General features: G+C 47.2%; 1 protein-coding gene across 1 annotated transcript; it reads right to left on the minus strand.

Moving 5' to 3' along the window:
- Window positions 1-11,974: 11,974 nt before the first annotated feature.
- Window positions 11,975-21,216, minus strand: LOC147120771 (zona pellucida sperm-binding protein 4-like). The gene is made up of 9 exons (XM_085978399.1): window positions 20,959-21,216; window positions 18,800-18,978; window positions 18,630-18,727; window positions 18,416-18,549; window positions 18,142-18,331; window positions 15,833-15,980; window positions 15,653-15,725; window positions 12,220-12,330; window positions 11,975-12,151 (listed from the first exon to the last, which is right to left on the minus strand). The coding sequence occupies exons 1-9, from the start codon at window positions 21,185-21,187 to the stop codon at window positions 12,003-12,005; spliced, it is 1,311 nt and encodes a 436-aa protein (XP_085834525.1). The 5' UTR covers window positions 21,188-21,216; the 3' UTR covers window positions 11,975-12,002.
- Between the last annotated feature and the right edge of the window lie 690 nt (window positions 21,217-21,906).

Here is a 21,906-nt window from a genome sequence, read left to right on the forward strand (position 1 = left end):
GCTCTCACTGCTTGATCACCAACAAGCCAGGAGACTATACCTGCTTCAGTGCAAGTGTAGAAGAGTGAGCCAGGAGTAGCAGAGAATGAGGTACCAGCCTAGTGTAGCTATCATTCTACGGTGCCTTTCATGACCTCAGGATATCCCAAAGCACTTTACAGCCAATGAAGTAGTTTTGGAGTGTAGTCACTGCAGTAATGTAGGAATGTTGAATGTCCTAACTCATCCAGATATGTAAAATCTATGCATATATTACATGTATATATAAATACCTGCCTGCTGAACACCTAAAGCAGCAAGGTGTGGACACAGCTATGTGGACAACCAAGCAGCTAACAGGAGGAGAACCTCTCAAACATCACCATCCTCAGCCATGGTGGAGCCCAGCAGTGAATGCTGGAGACAAGTTGAGATGTTGGCAAATGTCTTCAGTCAAATGTGCCAAGTGGATGATCGCACCTGGACTCCTCTCGAGGTCACCATCATCGTAGATATCAGTGTCCAGCCATTTCATTTCAGTCCATGTGATCTCAGTCTCTCTCTCACTCTCTCTCTCTATCATTCTCACTCTCTCACTCTCTCTCTGATTCTCACTCACTCTCTCTCTCACTCTCGATCTCACACACTCTCTCTCGCTCTGGATCTCTCTCTCTCTCTCTCTCTCTCTCTCCATTTCTCTCGTGCTCGATCTCGATCCCTCTCTACTCCTTAAAACCTACCTCTGAAGAATTTGTTCACTTGTCCTAATATCTACTTTTGGGGTTCAGTGTCAAATTCTGTAAATGCTCCTGTGAAGCACCTTGGGCCGTTTTCCTATGTTATAGCTTCTATATAAATGCAAGTTATTGACGGTAAGCAATGTGTCCTTTAACTTTGCTCTATGACTTGGATTGATAGACATTTGGGATACACCAGATGTTATTGGTTGATTAAAACGGAATGAAACACATGTAATATATAGGAATTAATCATATTTCTACTTCTTCCTTAAACCTGCCCCCCCGCAAAAAAATTCCCATAACTAAACTTGAACCATTCTTGACGTCAAAATTGCCTTTTATAAACAGCAATTATTTGCAGACGTCACAGCTAAACTACACAAACTCCCACTTCTTTCCCCACAAGTGGAAACATCTGTCTACCCCATTGAAACTCTTCATAAAGCCTCTAGGAAGTTACCCTCCAGAGAAAAGAGCCCCAGCCTATTTCCTCGATAGTAAAAGCTGTTCCATTCTGGTATTCTTGGAAATCTTTTGCACCTTCTCCAGTGCCTCTATATCCTTTTCGTAATCGAGAACAGAACTGCGCACCATACACCTACTGTGGTCTAACCAAGAAAATTAAAAGACATGCATTTATATTGCGCCTTTCATGACCACCGGGACATCCCAAAGCAATTTACAGCCAATGAACTACTTTCTGAAGTGTAGTCACTATTGTAATGTAGGAAACGCGGCAGCCAATTTGCGCACAGCACGCTCCCACAAACAGCAATGTGATCATAGAAACATAGAATGGTTGCAGCACAGCACATTCAGCTCGTCAAGCCCATGAGGGCTTTCTCCAAGAGCAGTCCCACTCCCCCGCCCTTTCATAGAATTATAGAAATTTATAGAATATAAGGAGGCCATTTGTCCCTCTTGTCCATGCCGGCCGACAAAGCGCTATCCAGCCTAATCCCACTTTCCAGCACTTGGTCCGTAGCCCTGTAGGTTATGGCACTTCAAGTGCAGATCCATGTACTTTTTCAATGTGATGAGGCTCTTTGCCTCTAACATCCTTTCAGGCAGTGAGTTCCAAACACCCAGCACTCTCTGGGTGAATTTTTTTTGCCTCAAATCCCCTCTAAACCTCAGACCAATTACTTTAAATCTATGTCCCATGGTTATTGACCCTTCTGCTAATGGAAATAGGAACTTCCTGTCCACACTATCTTGGCCCCTCATAATGTTGTACACCTCAATTTTGTCTCCCCTCAGCCTCCTCTGTTCCAAAGAAAACAACCCCAGCCTATCCAATCTTTCCTCATAGCTAAAGTTCCCCAGCCAGGCAACATACTCGTAAATCTCCTCTGCACCCTCTCTATCACATCCTTCCTGTAATGTGCTGGCCAGAACTGCACACAGTATTCTACCTGCAGCCTAACCAGTGTTTTATACAGTTCAAGCATAACCTGCCTGCTCTTATGTTCTACTAGCTGGAGTGCCCGGCGGTGCCGAGGGTTTTTTGAGGGCATGTTTTTATGAAAAAAGTAGAAATAGTTTTTTATCTATATATATCAATGAGCCTGTCTGTCTTTCCATCTGTCTGTCTGTGTGGGGGAAGGAGAGAAAGAGTGGGAAGGAGAGTGAGAGAGGGGAAAGGAGAGAGAGAGAGAGAGAGAGAGAGAGTGGGAATGAGAGAGAGAGGGGGAAGGAGAGAGAGAGAGAGAGAGAGAGAGAGAGAGAGGCAGGAGAGAGAGAGAGGGAAAGAGAGAGAGAGAGGGAAAGAGAGAGAGGGAAGGAGAGAGAGAGAGGGGGGAAGGAGAGAGAGAGAGAGAGAGGGGGGAAGGAGAGAGAGAGAGGGGGAAGGAGAGAGAGAGAGAGAGAGGGAGGGAAGGAGAGAGAGAGAGGAGAGAGGGAAGGGGAGGGAGAGAGAGGGGGGAAGGAGAGAGAGAAGAGAGAGAGAGAGAGAGGGGGAAAGGAGAGAGAGGGGGAAGGGGAGAGAAAGAGAGAGAGAGAGAGGGGGGTGGGAGAGAGAGGGGGAAGGAGAGAGACAGAGGGGGGAAGGAGAGAGAGAGAGATGGGGAAGGAGAGAGAGAGAGAGGGAAGGAGAGAGAGAGATAGGGGGGATGGAGAGAGAGAAAGAGGGGGAAGGAGAGAGAGGGAGGGGGGGAGGAGAGAGAGAGAGAGAGGGGGGAGGAGAGAGAGAGAGAGAGAGGGGGGGAGGAGAGAGAGAGGAAGGAGAGAGAGAGAGAGAGAGGGGTGAAGGAGAGAGAGAGAGAGGGAGGGAAGGACTTAGAGGCAGGCCGCGGTGACCGTGCGTGGCCTAGCGCTTCAGGCCCGGCCTGGCTCTCGGGCCGTGACTCACCTCAGCTGAGCTCCCGCTTCGGGAGAGAGGGAGAGAGAGAGAGAGAGAGAGAGAGAGGGGGGGAAGGATAGAGAGAGAGAGAGAGAGAGTGGGAATGAGAGAGAGAGGGGGAAGGAGAGAGAGAGAGAGAGAGGGGGGCAGGAGAGAGAGAGAGAGAGAAGGAAAGAGAGAGAGAGAGGGAAAGAGAGAGAGGGAAGGAGAGAGAGAGAGAGGGAAGGAGAGAGAGAGAGGGAAGGAGAGAGAGAGAGGGAAGGAGAGAGAGAGAGGGAAGGAGAGAGAAGAGAGGGAAGGAGAGAGAAGAGAGGGAAGGAGAGAGAGAAGAGAGAGAGAGAGGGATGGAGAGAGAGAGAGAGAGAGAGAGAGAGAGGGGGAAGGAGAGAGAGAGAGAGGGAAGGAGAGAGAGAGAGACGGGGAAGGAGAGAGAGAGAGTGAGGGGGAAGGAGAGAGAGAGAGAGCGGGGGGAAGGAGAGAGCAAGAGAGAGGTGGGGAGGAGAGAGAGAGAGAGGGGGGAAAGAGAGAGAGAGGGGGAAAGGAGAGGGAAGGGGAGGGAGAGAGAGAGAGAGGGAGGGAAGGAGAGAGAGAAAGAGGAGAGAGGGGAGGGAGAGAGAGAGGGGGAAGGAGAGAGAGAGAGAGAGGGAAGGAGAGAGAGAGGGAGGGAAGGAGAGAGGAGAGAGGGAAGGAGAGAGAGAGAGAGATGAGAGAGAGAGAAGGAGAGAGGGGAGAGAGAAGAGAGAGGGAAGCAGAGAGAAGAGAGAGAGAGGGAAGGAGTGAGAGAGAGAGAGAGAGAGGGAAGGAGTGAGAGAGAGAGAGAGAGAGAGAGAGAGAGAGGGAAGGAGAGAGAGAGAGAGAGAGAGGGAAGGAGAGAGAGAGAGGGAAGGAGAGAGAGAGGGGGGAATGAGAGAGAGAGAGGGGGAAAGGGGAGAGAGAGGGGGAAAGGAGAGAGGGGGAGAGGGGGAAGGAGAGAGAGAGGGGGGGCGGGAAGGAGAGAGAGAGAGGAGAGAGGGAAGGGGAGGGAGAGAGTGGGAAGGAGAGAGAGGAGAGAGAGAGGGAAGGAGAGAGAGAGAGGGAGAGAGAGGGGGAAGGAGAGAGAGAGAGAGAGAGAGAGAGAGAGAGAGAGAGAAGGAGAGAGAGAGAGGGGGCAAGGAGAGAGAGGGGGAAGGAGAGAGAGAGAGGGGGGAAGGAGAGAGAGGGGGGAAGGAGAGAGAGAGAGAGGTGGGAAGGAGAGAGAGAGAGAGAGAGAGAGGGGGGGAAGGAGAGAGAGGGGGAAAGGAGAGAGAGAGAGGGGGAAAGAGAGAGGGGGGAAGGAGTGAGAGAGGGGGAAGGAGAGAGAGGGGGAAGGAGAGAGAGAGAGAGAGGGGTGGAAGGAGAGAGAGAGAGGGGGGGAAGGAGAGAGAGAGAGGGGGGAAGGAGAGAGAGAAAGAGAGAGAGAGGGGGGAAGGAGAGAGAGAGAGAGGGAGGGAAGGACTTAGAGGCAGGCCGCGGTGACCGTACGTGGCCTAGCGCTTCAGGCCCGGCCTGGCTCTCGGGCCGTGACTCACCTCAGCTGAGCTCCCGCTTCGGGAGAGAGAGAGAGAGAGAGAGGGGGGGAAGGAGAGAGAAAGAGAGGGAAATTCCTGAATCAATACTAATGAATCAACAATTTCCTCACCTCCATTACCATTTTTTTAGCTTTATGCCCGGTCGGTCTTTAATGGCCGCCACTCACCTCAGCTCAGCTCCCGCTCGGCAGTTTGATGGATGAGGCCCCGCCCACAAACACCATGAAACGTCCCCCGTGTCCCCGTAGGATTGGTCATCCATCACGTCACTCAACGCTAACGAGCGGTAGGATTGGTCAACTGCTAATGAGCGGATTTTGTCCATTTTTTGAAAGTTTTTTGAATACTGTCCGAACAATTTCTGTCTGACCAAAAAGTAGATAGGCCTATGACACTCCCCTAGTCATAAGCTTTCTTTTGTTTTAACATATGTGTAGGTACGCTCTATAACTTTTGAGTGATGCCCGGACATAACATACACACAGACAGACAGACACACAGACAGACAGACACCACGATCCTTTTATATGTATAGATAGATAGATAGATGCCTCGGCAACAAAGGGAAGTATCCCGTATGCCATCTTAACCACCTTATCTTATCTACCTGTCCTGCTACCTTCAGGGATCTGTGGACATGCACTCCAAGGTTCCTCTTATCTTCTGCACTTTTCAGTGTGCTACCATTTAGTGGCCCAGAAATTAGGTTCGGGAGCTTGCCGCGCGTGCAAGCCCCCGATGTGCACTTACCCGGCATGCCGACAGCTGAAGCCTGGGTCTGCTTGGAATTCCTGTCACTGGCCCGGTTCAGCTGTCGGCGCGCTGTGCTTGCCTGATCCAGCGGCGTAGTTAGTGCGATGTGCCGGCTGGGATCAGGTGAGCACTGGGCAGCCAATCAGGGGAGGGAAAACTTAATTCATGAGTTTGATAGTAAGAACTGTCAAACTCATGAAAAGTACGGGCACCCAAAACAACACTTAAACTTTAAATAACATTTTAAAAAACATCACACCAATTAAATGAACTATAAATTGCTTAAAGAAAACTATTTTGAGCAATTAATCAAATTTTTGAAAAAAGAATTTTTTAAGAAATCGGGTCTATAAATACACTGACCTTACTGTAAAGTCCTTAAAAACAATAACGCTGTGGAAAAAATGTTATAATTTTAAATAATAGACCACTTACCTTAAAGAATCAAATCCTTACGTCTCCTTTTTACATTTCTAAAATGTTGGGGCCCTTACACACGGGCAAACCAGTCAAAAAGGAGGAACCCCTTGGAGGAAATGTCGGTTTCCCGCGCATGCGCTGTGCATGCTGAAATCCGGCACTTCCAACGGGCCCACGCCTGAGTACCCCATCGGTACTCACGCGTTGGGACCGGAATTACTGGCCCAATGTGTATCCCCTTGCCTTGGTAGTCCTCCCCAAATGCATTACCTCACACTTCTCCGGACTGAATTCCATTTGCCACTGTTCTGCCCACCTGACCAGTCCATTGATATCTTCCTGCAGTCTACAGCTAGCTTCTTCATTATCAACCTCATGGCCAATTTTGGTATCATCTGCAAACTTCTTAATCATACTTCCTACATTCAAGTCCAAATCATTGATACATACCACAAAAAGCAAAGGACCCAGTACTGAACCCTGCGGAACCCCACTGGAAACACCCTTCAACCATTACCCTTTGTTTCCAGCTCTGAGCCAATTTTGGGTCCAACTAGCCACTTTGCCTTGGATCCCATGGGCTTATACTTTCATGACAAGTCTGCCATGCGGGACATTATCAAAAGCCTTGCTAAAATCCAGAAAGACTACATCAAACGCACTACCCTCATCGACCCTCCTTGTTAACTCCTCAAAAAATTCAATCAAGTTAGTCAGACACGACCCATAGCCCTGCATTTTTTTTCCTTCAGGTATATAACCAGTTCCCTTTTGAAAGCTATGATTTAATCTGCCGCCATCACACTCTCAGGCAGTGCATTCCAGATCATAACCACTCGCTGCGTAAAAAAGTTTTTCCTCACGTCGCCTTTGGATCTTCTGCCAGTTACCGTAAATCTGTTCCCTCTGGTTCTGGGACCCTTCTGCCAATAGGAACAGTTTCTCTCTGTCTACTCTGTCTAGATAATGAGCAGATAATCTTTATTTTAGTGATGTTGATTGAGTGTTAAATGTTGGCCAGGACACCAGAGATAACTCCACTGCTCTTCTTTGAAATAGCGCCATAGGATCTTTTACATCCACCTGAGAGAGCAGACGGGGCCTCTGTTTAACGTCTCATCCGAAAGGTGCCACCTCCGACAGTGGTACTATACGTTTGATATAACATTTCTGCTTTTCAATACTATTCTAGAAATTAACCCCAGAGCGTTGCATGTTTTATGACCTGTGTTGCTACTATGATTTGTGAAATAAGGCCCCCAACTCCCTTTGCCCCTATATCCCCCCATGGTGTAACTAATGTCGGAGGGGGTGTTCACCTGAACAGGGACTGCACACCAAATAGGTGGACAACAGATCAGTCCATTAAGAAATCACCCTAGTAGGACCCTTGTTCTTCCAATGATTCCTCCCATCCATCCCCTTGGATCCTTCTGATTTATAATTGGGTTTTCTATATACAAATTGGTTAATCTAGCTCAGATCAAAAACAATAAATGAACAATTAAATGCAGAATGTAAACATTATAGACTATATAAGGTTTTTTTTTCATTCCTGGTGTGTGGGCATTGCTGGCAAGGCCAGAATTTATTGCCCATCTCTAACTGGCCTCGAGAAGGTGGTGATGATGATGAGCTGCCTTATTGAACCGCTGCAGTCCATGTGGTGATGGTACTCCCACAGTGCTGTTAGGGAGGGAGTTCCAGGATTTTGACCCAGCGATGATGAAGGAAATGCAATATATTTCCAAGTCAGGATGGTGTGTGACTTGAAGGGGAACTTGGAGGTGGTGGTGTTCCCATTTGCCTGCTGCTCTTGTCCTTCGAGCTGGTAGAGGTCGTGGGTTTGGGAGGTGCTGTCGAAGAAGCCTTGGCGAGTTGCTGCATTGCATCTTGTAGATGGCACAGACGGCAGACACAGTGAGCCGGTGGCGGAGTCAGTGAACGGTTAAGGTGATGGAAGGGGTGCCAGTCAAGCGAGCTGCTTTTTCCTTGATGGTGTTGAGCTTCTTGCGTGTTGTTGGAATTACACTCATCCAGGCAAGTGGAGAGTATTCCATCACACGCCTGACTTGTGCCTTGTAGATGGTGGAAAGGCTTTCGGGAGTCAGGAGGTGAGACACTTGCCACAGAATACCCAGCCTCTGATCTGCTCTTGTAGCCACAGTATTTATATGGCTGGTCCAGCTAAATTTCTGGTCAATGGTGATCCCCAGGATGCTGATGGTGAGGGATTCGGTGATGGTAATGCCGTTGAATGTCAAGGGGCAGTGTTTAGACTCTCCCTTGTTGGCGATGGTCAGTGCCTGGCACTTGTGTGGTGCGAATGTTACCTGCCACTTATCAGTCCAAGCCTGAGTATCGTCCAGGTCTTGAAGCATGAGCGCATGAACAGCATCATTATCTGAGGAGTTCTGAATAGCGCTGAACACTGCGCAGTCATCAACGAACTTCCCCACTTTTGAGCTTATGATGGAGGGAAGGTCATTGATGAAGCAGCTGAAGCTGGTTGGGCCTAGGACACTGCCCTGAAGAGCTCCTGCAGCCATGTCTTGGGGCTGAGATGATTGGCCAACAACCACCTTCCTATTTACTAGGTATGACTCCAGCCAGTTGAGAATTTCCCCCATGATTCCAACGGACTTCAGTTTTACTGTCTAGAGCCGAGTGGTCCTGGCAGAACCCAACCTAAGCATCGGTGAGCATATATTTGGTAAGTGCCGCTTGATAGCACTGTTGATGTCACTTTGCTAATGATTGAGAGTTGACCGATGGGCCGGAAATTGGCCAGTTTGGATTTGTTCTGCTTTTTGGGGACAGGACCTACCTGGGCAATTTTCCACATTGTCGGGTGGATGGCGGTGTTGTAATTATATATTGGAAGAGCTTGGCTAGAGACGCGGCTCGTTCTGGAGCACAAGTCCTCACCACGACAGCTGGAGCCTTTACTGTATCCAGTGTGTTCAGCCATTTCTTGATAGCACATGGAGCTTAATTGAATTGGCTGAAGACTGGCTTCTGTAATGGTGGGGACTTCAGGAGGAAGCCGAGATGGCGCATCCACTTGGCATTTCTGGCTGAAAATGGTTTCAAACGCTTTAGCCTTGTTTTTGCAGTCAGATGCTGGGCTCTGCCATCATGGTGGATGGGGTTGTTCTTGGGGTCTCCTCTTCCTCCCCCCCATTAGTTGTTTAATTGCCCCCCCACCATTCACAAATGATCTGATACGTTGTTTGTGGGATCGCTTAGCTTTGTCTGTAGCATGCTGCTTCAGTATCCATATCGTCCTGGGTTGCACTTTCCCCAGTTTGTCACCTCATTTTTATGGTTCACCTGGTGCTGCTCCTCCTTATTGAACCATGTTTGGTCACCTGGCTTGATGTTAATGGTAGAGTGAGGGATATGCCAGGCTATGATATTACAGATTGTGGTGGAATAAAATTCTGCTACTACTGATGGCCCACTGCGCCTCATATCTGCCCAGTTTCGTGCTGCTAGATCTGGTCTGAATCTATCACATTTAACATGGTGGTAGTGCCACACAACACAATGGAGGATGTCTATAGGGAAGACAGAACTTGGTCGCCACAAGGATTGTGCTGTGGTCACTCCTGCCGATATGGTCAGGATCATGGATAGACATTAGGTTTTTAATAATTTTGCCAACCAAGTTGGTGGAAGTGTGAGGTGATAATCAGCATGGTGAGGATAACAGTACCCTGGCTGAACAAGAGGTGTATCTCCTTGATTGAAGAATTAACTGAGAAGGAGGGTGAATTAGAGTGGGTAAATTTAATGTCAGCTCCGATCAAGGATCAAGAGGCAAAGCAAGAATTTGTAAAATGTGGAACAATTCACAAGACGAACAAAAGAGACCCTACATTTTGTTCACTATCCGGGCCAGAGAGGGGATCAGTCAGTGAAAGGGTACTTACACAAGAAACTGAACTCTGGCAAATATACAACTGCAACAACTTCATTAAAAGCACAGGCAGGTTAAGGGAAAATGTCATTTATGCAAAACTAATGGTGGAGAGGCATAAATCAATCAGCAACTGGTGGGATTTGAAATTCAGGGAGTATCTTTGCTGGCCAATCTGTATATTAACAGCAAAAGCAGTTCACACAGCCTTTTGTCCACAAAATCTGGGCCATTGTAATCTAAACTCCTGGGGTGGTTGGCAGGGCAGGGGGTAAGGATTTTGGGATCACCTTGTTTGGGGTGCAATTATCAGCCGGGTGCAAAGTTTAACAAAGTGCAAATTATTGCCTCCGTCTCCAAACGTGGCTTCTATCGTCCCTGGAGGTGATTGGAGCACTAAATCCGGTGCTACACACCTGTGTTAAGGCGCCAACAGCAAGGAGCTACCTCAGAGGGCTGGCGAAGCTCATGTGATGTCAGTCAGCAATGGAACAGACCGGCGCTGGCTAGTTCTTAAGGGGTCTGTCGATCTTGCTCTCCATCCTGCACACCCTGCTCATTCCAGCCTTCAAAGGCCTGTACATCAAATCTGCTGGAAAGAACAATGGAGGCGCCTTGGAAAGGAGCTTAGAGTGAAGCCCCCATAGTCTCTTCTAAAAATCGATGCATGCAAGGAAGGTTAAATCAAAATGATACTGCAAAATGCTACTCAGGACCCAAAACTCCTTCACAGCATTGAATCTCTCCAATAGTGTGTCTCACTGAGTAGTGCAAAAATGTCAGACAAAGAGGCATGAAGCGGTCACCTTTAAATAGCACTTCCCCAGTCCCTTCCCGACTGCAAAACATTCCCCTCAACCTGTCGTTGCTAGCAGCAGGTGCAGCCACTCAATATCCGGTCCAGGGTGCTATACGCTCGACTGACGTCATGATCTGTGGGCGCAGGAGATTGTGGCGTAGTGCTGAGCACTGCCGCAAAATCTGGTCAATTTCACGAATGGTGCAAAAATCGCCGTGCCCAGGCAATAGTTGCTTTGTACCCCATAAGCGCAACTGAAGTTCCCCCTCACCCCCGGGGAGTCCTTTGCACAACATTGAGCTGCTAAAATACATTCTTCATATTCACAACTTCTAGATTCAGCTGCCAGGCTATGGTTCTCACCCTCCTCCCCATGTAGAGCAGGAGCCAGAGGGCAGACCAAAAAATGGGCATCAGTGAGCTCCACATGCCTGTTATTTTCTACTATCACACTTGCCCTCAAGGCAAAGGGAGACATCTATCCTTCATACACAACTGGTAAGGTGGCTGGCTGTAATGTGGTTGGGATTGATGCATAATCATAGCAGCTGAAGCCCTAGACAGTTCTGCCATGTAGGCAGTGGAGGAGACATGGCCACCATCATCTATGTCCATGCCAGCCATGTCCCCACTGCAGGGCACTGCTTCACTGACCAGCCCGACATTGGTGTTGGGTCTAATGAGATCAGTGACGCTCTGGCTCAGTTCTTGCCATGAATCCCCAACCCAGTCCAAAGAGAAATACTGTTCCACTAAAGGTCTGCTAGGCCTACAGGCAGGAGCCTGAGCATCTGTAGGAAAAGGTCCTCAACTGTTCACTTGAGGTGCCATGCCAAACAATAGCACACTACACAAAAGCACTCAGCCTGCAGTCCATCATAGGCACATGGCAAACAGGCAGCTGCAGGGAAGGAGGGAGCAGGAGAGAAATAAAAAGTATGACCCTTGTAGACGAGATAGGTGAAGGTTCTCAGGCACCACTGCAGCAGCCTTGGTGGTTTCTTAATTTAAGACATCTTGATCATGTGCCACACTCCTGCTTTTGCATAGAACAAACCAAGTTACCCACACATTCTTTCCCAGGATCTAAGTCAACCCAAGGTCTAATCCTCAATAAAGAAAAAACTGGTTAGAAGTTGAATGCAGGGCAGCCTAAGACAATATTACTGTAAGTACTAATGCACATTGTAATCAGGTCATTCTTTAGAGCAAAAGGATTTCCCAATGACCCCCCCACCTTGTCAGCTGACAAAAGCCAGGGCTTTGCTTTTTCTTGTGGGGGCAGGGGGGCCCCCCCCAACCTCAACTAGACACAAGGAGTGCTGGATTAGATAGTTACCATGTCTGACGGTAAAGCTTTGCTCAGTTTACACCTTGTCCCTCCAGTCAGTGGGATTTAATGTTTACTACTAGTGTACCTAGGACTTCCTAATAGCCATTTCATGATTCACATCAACACCCAAAAGGCACACATCTGTCCAGCTGGTTTATTTGTTCAGGTCTACAGTTCAATCTCACTACATTGGGAAGAGAGAGCTCTTGGTTTCTTCATCCTGTACACTGCAGCCATCACCACCAACAGGGACAGAGCCACCACCATGAAGCCAATGGCTGCTCCACGCAGAAACCGAGAAGGAGACCCAGCAGCATCTATTGGGAGACACAAGGTGTTATATTTGGAAGGGTTCACAGTGGCCTATTGAAGAACCTCCACTTACCATTCTCTTCAAGCAGCTTCTTAGACAGATGACTCTCACCTTCCAGGAATATGATGGGACCAGGAGCACTCACCAATGTTCCCTCATGGTCACCTGTACTCCTGCGTCTCTCTATTGGGAAATGAGACATTGTTAGCAGACAGTTTTGTCCTGACCCACCCATGTATCATCTCCAAGAAGAAAACTCCTGACTAGACACTGGAGATCACACTTTACCTGCTATATAGCCAGAGACCAACCCACGTTACACCATCTGCACTTCCAGTTCAATGTTTGCAATGATGGGCAAACAGCTAGACACTACCTAGACTGAGACTATTAGTGGGAGGGGGGATTGAGGCGAAGGGGAATTTAGAAAGACAGAAAGGAGGAGAAGGCAATAGTGCAGGGTAGCAATAGGAGAACCGATAACCAGAGTGTGACAGGAGACAGAGCGTACAAACATAAGCATGCACCGGCAAATAGTTTCAGAGTGGGTAAAAATGGTAAAGGGAAAATTAAAAGCTCTATCTGAACGCATGCAGCATTCGTAACAAGATAGAGGAGTTGATGGCAAAAAGAGAAATAAATGGCCATGATCTGATAGTCATTAGAGACATGGTTGCAAGGTGACCAAAGCTGGGAACTGAATATTATGGGGTATTTGACATTTCAGAAGATAGGCAGAAAGGAAGAAGAGGTGGGGTAGCTCTGTTAATAAAGGATGAGATCAGTGCAGTGGTGAGAAATGATATGGCTCAGAAGAGCAGGATGTAGAATCAGTTTGGGTGGAGATAAGAAATAGTACAGGAAAGAAGTCACCGGTGGGAGTAGTCTATAGGTCCCCCCGCAGTAGCTACACTGTAGGAGCGACAGAGAGAGTATAAATCAAGAAATAATAGGGGCTTGTAAGAAAGGTACTGTGATAATCATAGGTGATTTTAATCTTCATGTAGATTGGACAAATCAAATTGGCAAGGGTATCCTTGAGGAAGAGTTCATAGATTGTATTCAGGATGGTTTCTTAGAACAAAACGTTGTGGAACCAACTAGGGAGGTGGCTATTTTAGATCTGGTAATGTGTATGAGACAGGATTAATGATCCCCTAGGGAACAGTGATCATAGTATGAGAAGTTTTAGGGCAAGACATTTGGGTCTGAAACTAGTGTCCTAAACTTAAATAAAGGCAATTACAAAGGTATGAAGATAGAGTTGGCTAAAGTAGACTGGGAAAATAGATTAAAGGGTAAGACAGTAGATAAGCAGTGGCAGCCATTTCATAACGCTCCGTTTATTCCAGTGAGAAAGAAAGACAGAAGGATGAACCATCTGTGGCTAACTAAGGAAGGCATCTAATTGATTGAAAAGGCATACAATGTTGTGAAGATTAGTGGTAGGCCTTAGAAACCAGCAAAGGATGACTAAATAGATGATGTGTAAACTAGCAAAAAATATAAAGAGACAGCAAGAGCTTCTACAGATACATAAAGGGAAGAGAGTAGCTAAGTAAATGTTGGAGCTGGGGAATTAATAATGGAAAACAGGGAAATGGCAGAGACTTTGAGCAAATATTTCATATCAGTTTCCACAGTAGAAGACAACAAAAGCATCCCAATAATAATTGATAATCAATCAAGGGGCTTTTGTGAGGGAAGAACTTAACAATGACTATCACTAGAGATATAAAGTACTAGGCAAACTAATGGGACTAAAGGCTGACAAGTCCCCTGGACCTGATGGCCTGCATCCTAGGGTCTAAAAGAAGTGGCTGCAGAGATAGCAGATGTGTTGGCTGTAATCTACCAAAATTCCCTGGATTCTGGAGCAGTCGGAGAACTGCAAATGTAACAAATGAAGAAAGGAGGGAGGCAAAAAGCAGGAAACTATAGGCCAGTTAGCCGGTCATTGGGTAAATGCTGGAATCCATTATTAAGGAAGTAATAGCAGGACATTTAGATCATAAAGCCATGTTGACTCTGCTTAATTGTATGAAAGGGAAATCATGTTTGACAAATTTACTACAGTTCTTGGAGGATGTAACAAGCTGGGTGGATAAAGGGGAACCAGTAGATGTAGTGTATTTGGATTTCCAAAAAAGGTCTTTGATAAGGTGTCACATAAAAGATTACTGCACAAGATAAGAGCTCAATGGGTTGGGGGTAATATATTAGCATGGATAGAAGATTGGCTAACTAACAGAAAACAAAGTCAGGATAAATGGGTCATTTTCCAGTTGGCAAACTAACTAGTGGGGTGCCAGAGATCAGTGCTGGGGCCTTAACTATTTACAATCTATTTTAATGACTTGGATGAAGGGAGTGTAATGTAGCCAAATTTGCTAATGATAAAGATAAGTGGGAAAGCAAATTGTGAGGACATAAAATGTCTGCAGAGGGATATGGATAGGGTGAGTGGGCAAAAATTTGGCAGCTGGAGTATAATGTGGGAAACTGAGGTTATCCACTGGTTGGAAATTTTAAAGCAAATTTAAAAAAATATATATAAATATAGAGACTGTCTAATGCTGCAGTACAGATGGATCTGGGAGTCCTTGTACATCAAACACAAAAAGTTAGCATGCAGGTACAGCAAGTAATTAGAAAGGCAAATGAATGTTGGCCTTTATTGCAAGGGGTGATGGGAGTATAAAAGTGGGGAGGGCTTGCTACAACTGTACAGGGCACTGGTGACACCACACCTGGAGTACTGCGTAGTTTTGGTTTCCTTATTTAAAAAAGGGGGGATATATTTGCATTGGAGGCAGTCCAGAGAACGTTCACTAGATTAATTCCTGAGATGAAGGGGTTGTCTTATGAAGCAGGGTTGAGCCTATACTCATTGGAATTTAGATGAAACATAAGATTCTGAGGAGGCTCAAGTGTAGATGCAGGGAGGATGTTTCCTTCAGGGTGGAATCTAGAACTGGGGGGAGGCACAGTTTCAGGATAAGGGGTCGCCTATTTGAAAAGATGAGGAGGAAGTTCTTCTCAGGGGGTCGTGAAACTTTGGAATTCTCTACCCCAGAGCTGTGGAGGCAGAGTCATTGAAGATATCCAAGGCAGAGATATACATATTTGAGCTGCAGAGAAGTCAAAGGTTATGGGGAGCAGGCAGGAAAGGGGCGTTGAGGTCATCAGATATGATCTTATTGAATGGCGGAGCAGGCTCGAGGGGCCAAACGGCCAACTCCTGCTCCTATTTCTTATGTTCTGACGATTGCAGTCAGGCCCTGGAGATTCTGGTTAAGAGTTCTGGCTCCCATTTATAGATAAGGGTCCTTCCAATATGAACAAACCTGCTCTCAATGGGAAGGGAGAGAGTGATAAACCTCTCGTTGTAGGGAACTGGGAACTGGCCAGATATTACTGTAACACCAGCAAATTATTTTTGCTTTGACTAGAAACTAATTCTGCATCAGAACAAAATCAGCAAGAGATTAAATCAAAGACTCACTTCGGCCACATTTGGATGTACAGTCATCCTGAGCAGAGGGGGAGCACACCTCAGCACTGCAGTGCAAGTAAACCTAGAACAGAAAGGAGTTTACAGCGAGCTTCATGCAGACAGATGAACCAGGCTATTATACAAGGAGCCAGTAAAGGATTTCATTGGCTCAGACTCCTGTTTGGTTACCTGTCCAGTGAGGGGCTGGGCAGAATCTCCATCCAGGAAAACAAAAGTCTTCACTTCAAACCGCTTGTGATGGGTTGGGAACTGCAGGCCAGAAAACACATCCACTGGGTGTAGGAGGGTCTGGTAGTCATCACCCTCATAGGGGCACCTGCAACAGGAGGGTCAGTCAGTGGGAGCAGGAAAATAAACTGATCCAATAAAAAAAAAAAGGGATTTTCATTCATTGGTTGCAAGGGTTAGAGTGCAAGCCATTCCTTCGATGAGAAAGTAGCCATCTACAATGTACCAATTAGTTCACCCCATTACTCCTAAAGCTAGGGTCACGTTCAGCTTTGTTAGTGCAATAGTAACTGCTGCATTAGTGGAACAATACTGAATGATCCTGAACATTTTCTCTTGACCCATGTAGAGAAACTTAGCTAAAGCCAACAGGGTATTGGATTGTATTCATAGAACTATTCAATACAAATCAAAGGACAACATTCAGTCACTATGCATGTCATTGGATAGACTGCATCAATTGTACTACACCTAGTTTTGGTCCCCTCATAGAATCATAGAAAGTTACAGCACGGAAGGAGGCCATTTTGGCCCATCGCGTCTATTATGTCCGTGTATAATTGAGACACGGACTGCAGGAGTTGGTTATAACAGGTCTTTACTGAATGGAGGCAACCTGGAACTACTATGCAAATGTTACTACACAGGCTTATATACAGGGGTGGTCACTACTGGTACTGCAGTATACAGGGGCTGCAGAATATAGGTCCTTCTGCAAAGTACATACACTACAGCGTCCACACCGGCCAACAAAGCTATCCAGCCTAATCACATGACCCACTTCTAAACCTTCCACCAATTACTTTAAATCTGTGCCCCCTGGTTCTTGAGCCCTCTGCCAAGGGAAATAGGACCTTTCTATCCACTTGATCTAGGCCCCCCAATTTTACCCACCTCAATAAGGTCTCCTCAGCCTCCTATGTTCCAAGGAAAACAAACCCAGCCTATCCAGTCTTTCCTCATAGCTAAGATTCTCTACTCCCAGCAACATCCTTGTAAATCTCTTCTGTACCCTCTAGTGCAATCACATCTTTCCTGTAATGTGGTGACCAGAACTGCACACAGTACTCCAGCTGAGGCCTAACTAGTGTTTCATGCAGTTGAAGCATAACCCCCCTGCTCTTGTTTTCTATCCCACAGCTAATAAAGGCAAGCATTACATATGCTTTCTTAATCACCTTATCTACTTGGCCTGCTACCTTCAGGGATCTGTGGACATGCACGCCAAGGTTCCTTTGTTCCTCTACACTACTCGTGTCCTACCATTTAATGTGTATTCCCTTTCCTTGTTGCCCTCCCCAAATGCATTACCTCACATCTCCAGGTTGTATTCCATTTGCCACTATTCTGCCCACTTGACCAATTTATTGATATCTTCCTGCAGTTTACAGCTTCCTTCAGTATCAACCACACAGCAGATTTTAGTACCATCTGTAAACTTGTTAATCATACCCCCCTATATTCAAGTCAAGATTGTTGATATATACACCACACAAAGCAAGGGACCTAGTATTGAGCCCTGCAGAACTCCACTGGAACCAGCCTTCCAGTCACAAAAAAACACATCAACCACTACCCTCTGCTTCCATGGGAGAAGGTACTGAGGAACTACAAGAATGAATCCTAGCTACAAGCACCTTAGCTACTCAGACACATTGAGCGGTGTCTATTTATCCTTGACCAGCATAGAATTAGAGGTGGCCTGATGGAGATCTATAAAGGGCTGTATAGCATCCTTGCTGAGATTATTAGTTTGACATACGAGGACATGGGGAGGTGTTTGGGCAAGAGTAGGAATAGACTAATGTTGGGTGGTTCTACTTCCTACCCCCCCCCCCCGGCTAGACAGTAGCAAGTGACTAGAACACAGACAAAGGGTTGGTTCCAATTTGCTGCCTACCTACCAGGGGAGAGCTGGACTGGTCCTTGGCCAGAAGCAGAGCTCCGATCACATAGAAGGCAAGTGTCTTCACAATTAACATTTGGCAGAGTGTGGCCCATGTGATCTCCAGGACTGGATGCAATCACCTGATGCAATCAGAGGAATCAGTATTCCCCCACCCACCTCCCTCTCATTGGTCCTGGGTTTTCTGTCTCTCCCAGGAGATTGCGTGGTTATTCAGATGAGTAGGAACGGTCTAGTCACAATGCTAGTGTCAGTGTGGGGCAGGCTTGATTGAACAGTTGATCTTTCCCTGCCCATCATCATTTTCTATAACCATTAGCCCTTCCATTCAACTTTTCCTTACCCATCCACCAGTAAACTCCATTGCACCTCGAAGTTTGGGGCTGGGACAGGAGTCGCCCAGCAGTCATGCAACCTCAGGACAATCATTGGGTCCGTGCGGTCCTGGACACGAACCTCCACAAACACCGGGTCCTGAAGGATACTCTGAATGGGGTAGTCACTATCCACATACCAGGATCTGTAGTTACCACCTGAAAGGCAGACAGAAGAATCAGTAACTCCCTGCATCGACACATTCCCAGTGCTTCTGTCACCATTACCCAGGGCCGTTGTACCTTTTGCAATTCTCAGTTCCAGTTTCAGAATCCCATCATCAGAAGCTGGAGGTGGTGGAGGAGCCGTGTAAACCGTGGCATTGATTTGTAAGCCAGTCTCTTTCCTCCCCTTGTACTTGCACTGGACATGCAGGCTGCAGAGAGACAATAGCAGGTGGAGCTTCATCCAGCAACACATCCCTCCAACCCCAACATCTCCCCACCATCCTCCTACCTGAAGGTGCTGTCTCGGGTTATTGAGCCCAGTTTCCCAGTCAGAATCATCCTCTTACCCAACACATCCGTTTCATACACCAAGGTTCCATTCTCCTCCTGCAATGAGGACACTGGTTAATAGGGAGCTGGTTCATTCAGGTGGAGAATGCTCGGCCCATTAATACTCACCCGCTTGGTCGAGCCACAAGAGGTAATCGGGAAGCGGAAGGTCGCAAGCTGGGCAGTGGTTAGTTTAGGCCTGCACTCTGCTTCTTGTCCATCTTTCACATACAGAGATGACAGGTTGAGGGCAGGAAGGGTCAGGGTCTTGGAGATCACTATGATGAACTGACCATCCGCTGTGCACACTGCAAGAGAATTACAATTCAATTCCACTGCTCATTCGTGGAGAAATCAGAGGTCTCAGACCAGAGACTTGAGGGACAGAGTCTCAAAAGCCACAGACCAGCTCACAGCAGGAACAGGACTAGAATCCAAGTAGAAGCACAACCATTTAGTTTGACAGTGGAGTGAGCAAGGATGCATTTATATTAGCTGGGAACAGGTCTCGGCCAGTCTGCCCCTCAGGCCGGTGCCACCATTCAATGAGATCATGACTGATCTATATCCCAACTGCATATCACTTGACCCATGGCTAGCAGTGATTTCAGATTGAGTTATTGTTTTATTATTAATTCACAGGATGTGGGGGTCACTGGCAAGGCTGGGATTTATTGCCCCATAAAAAGGTGGTGGTGAGCTGCCTTCCATGTGGGGGAAGGTTCCCAGTGACAGTCAGTGGTTTGGTACAACTCAGTGGCTTGCTGGGCCATTTCAGAGAGCTGCTAAGAGTCAACCACATTGCTGTGGGTCTGGACTCATAGGCCAGTCCAGGCAAAGACAGCAGATTTCCTTCCCCAAAAAAGGAAATTAGTGAACCAGATGTTTTTTTTAATGACAATCAGGTAATTGGTCACCACACTTACGCTGTGAATATGCAGTCTCAGATGCAACTACCGCTACACCAGAAGAGACATGCCGATCTAGGCCAACCCATCTCAAATCTAGAAAGCAATTTTGGACACTTGCCAAAACCCTTCAGTCTTGACAGATGGTGAAATGCAACATTCCAAATGGATTCCATAGAGGACTTCATAGTACAGCCTGAAGGATCAAACTAGGACAATCAACTGCCTCAGAACCAGTCATGGTAGATGCTGCCACCATCTGCATAGGTGGAAGATTAAAGCATGCCCATCATGCGACTGTGGAGCTCCTAATTAGACCCTGGATCACAACATTGAGCATTGCCCTCAGATGAAATTCTCAGGCAGCCTACAAGATATCCATGCTATTGCATTGGAAGCTCTGGACTGGATAGTGATTTTTTTTTGCTACCACCATTCAAGAGAACATCATAAGGTGGGAGCTACTTTGTACCAATCAGCAGCAAACTCCAAACCACATGGAAATCAAAACATTGGAGTCCAAAGGTCTACTGCAGGCCACCAATATTTATAAGCAACAACCCAAACACATGCATCAGGTGTGGCAGATATTTACCATCAAAAAACCTTCCTTGCAACAGCAGTTACCTTTCCACTACTGTGGGTGTGACTGGCTATTCAATGAGAGAATTCATAAATATAAATTGTAGCCTACAGAAGATTCCATGTTCTCAACAACTACTAATCCAGTAACAGCTTGACCAACCAACCTGTAGAAGAGATCCTGCAGACTCAACACATTACCAATTCTACTGAAAGGCCAATTTTACCACCAATGTTCCTTCACCAGGTGGATCAACCGTCAAGGCCAAACTTGCTCCACCCTACCACCATTAGATGAAGCACAGGTTTGAGATTTACTGCCATTGTAGACCAGACATGTACCATTAATAATGCCCAATAACCACCTGATCGACAGAATCAACACCTTCGCAGAGCAATAGGGTCACTCATTATACAATTTCAGCAGCAGGTTACTTGACTTCAACTGAATCAAACTGGACACCATTTCCTCATTCCAGCAAGTATTCACAAACCGAGCTAATTCCTTCCAATACCCCGAACCTCAACTATTGACACCTGCCTTCAATATGATGGCGGGAGGAACAGCCATACACCTTGATGTTCTATTTAGTTAATTACAATACCATACACCAAGGGGAAGCAGCTACACTCAGGACTCCACGGGAGGAGTTCGGTCAACAGACATGTCCACCCTGCCCCATTACACAGAATGAGACAGCAACAAGTCCGTGGATCATGTCCTGGTCTACAAGTTGGATTCCTCCCCCATCCCCACAAGTATTCCCTCTAGAATCGGGTCGAGGAGCGCTTTGTTACCTGGGCTGTTCCTCAGACTGTAGAAGCAGGGATGGACATTCGAGCCCCGCGGGTCAAAGCAGCAACCCTGGCTGATGCAGTCGGTGCTGCTAATGTCTGGGTGGCCGCACTCAAATCTCCAGCCTGGGTCTGTCGGACAAACATCATCGCCGAGAAGCAGTGGCTGGGCTCGGAGTAAGGAGAGCCCAGCGAAGAGGCAGAGAGAGCAGCCAACCGTCCAATGGCCCATCTTGGTTGCTGCAAGTAGAATAATAATCTCCTCCCACACCAAGCCGCTTTATGGCCGGGCTCCGAGTGCGGCAGGAATTGGAGCCAATCCCAGTGTGGCGGGTTCCTGTTCCCACGGGTTACTCGGGGAGGTAGTTTGCATTCTTGATACGCTGTATCTGTCAGCCTGTCACTCTTTTTCATTAAACAAATTGATTGTAAATTAATAACATTTAAAATAAAACTGAACAAATTAAGTTAAAATTGCGTTGGCCGGGGTGATGATGCACTCCAGTCCCCGCGGCGCCCACCGGTCGCGGAAGGCCTCAAGCGTGCCGGCGGACACCGCGTGCCCCATCTGCAGCGCCACCCGGGCGCGAACATAGCCGCGGAAGAGAGGCAGGCAGGCAAACGGTCCGTCTGTCAGCCTGTCTCCGCTGGTTCCCAAGGGTCAGTCTTCCATTCCTGCTCCAAATAACATCTTAGCAACTGACCCTCGGGCCCATTGCACTCACTTTCTCTGCTCTAGTGTCAGAAGTTGTGGCCTGGAGCCTCCCTGCAGGATTTGACCGTCTAATGTAGGCTGATATATAATGGCTGCACCACTCTCCATCGTGTAGTGTGGCACTACCACCAGGCTAAGGGAGACAGACTAAGGACAGGTCTAGTAGTCCAAACATCATGAGGTGCTGCGGACCATCAGCAGCAGCAGAATTGTATCCCACCACAATATGTAACCTG

The sequence above is a fragment of the Somniosus microcephalus genome, chromosome 3 (assembly GCF_052327205.1).
Source record: "Somniosus microcephalus isolate GS21.2 chromosome 3, FLI_Smic_1.0, whole genome shotgun sequence".
Classification (NCBI taxonomy): domain Eukaryota; kingdom Metazoa; phylum Chordata; class Chondrichthyes; order Squaliformes; family Somniosidae; genus Somniosus; species Somniosus microcephalus.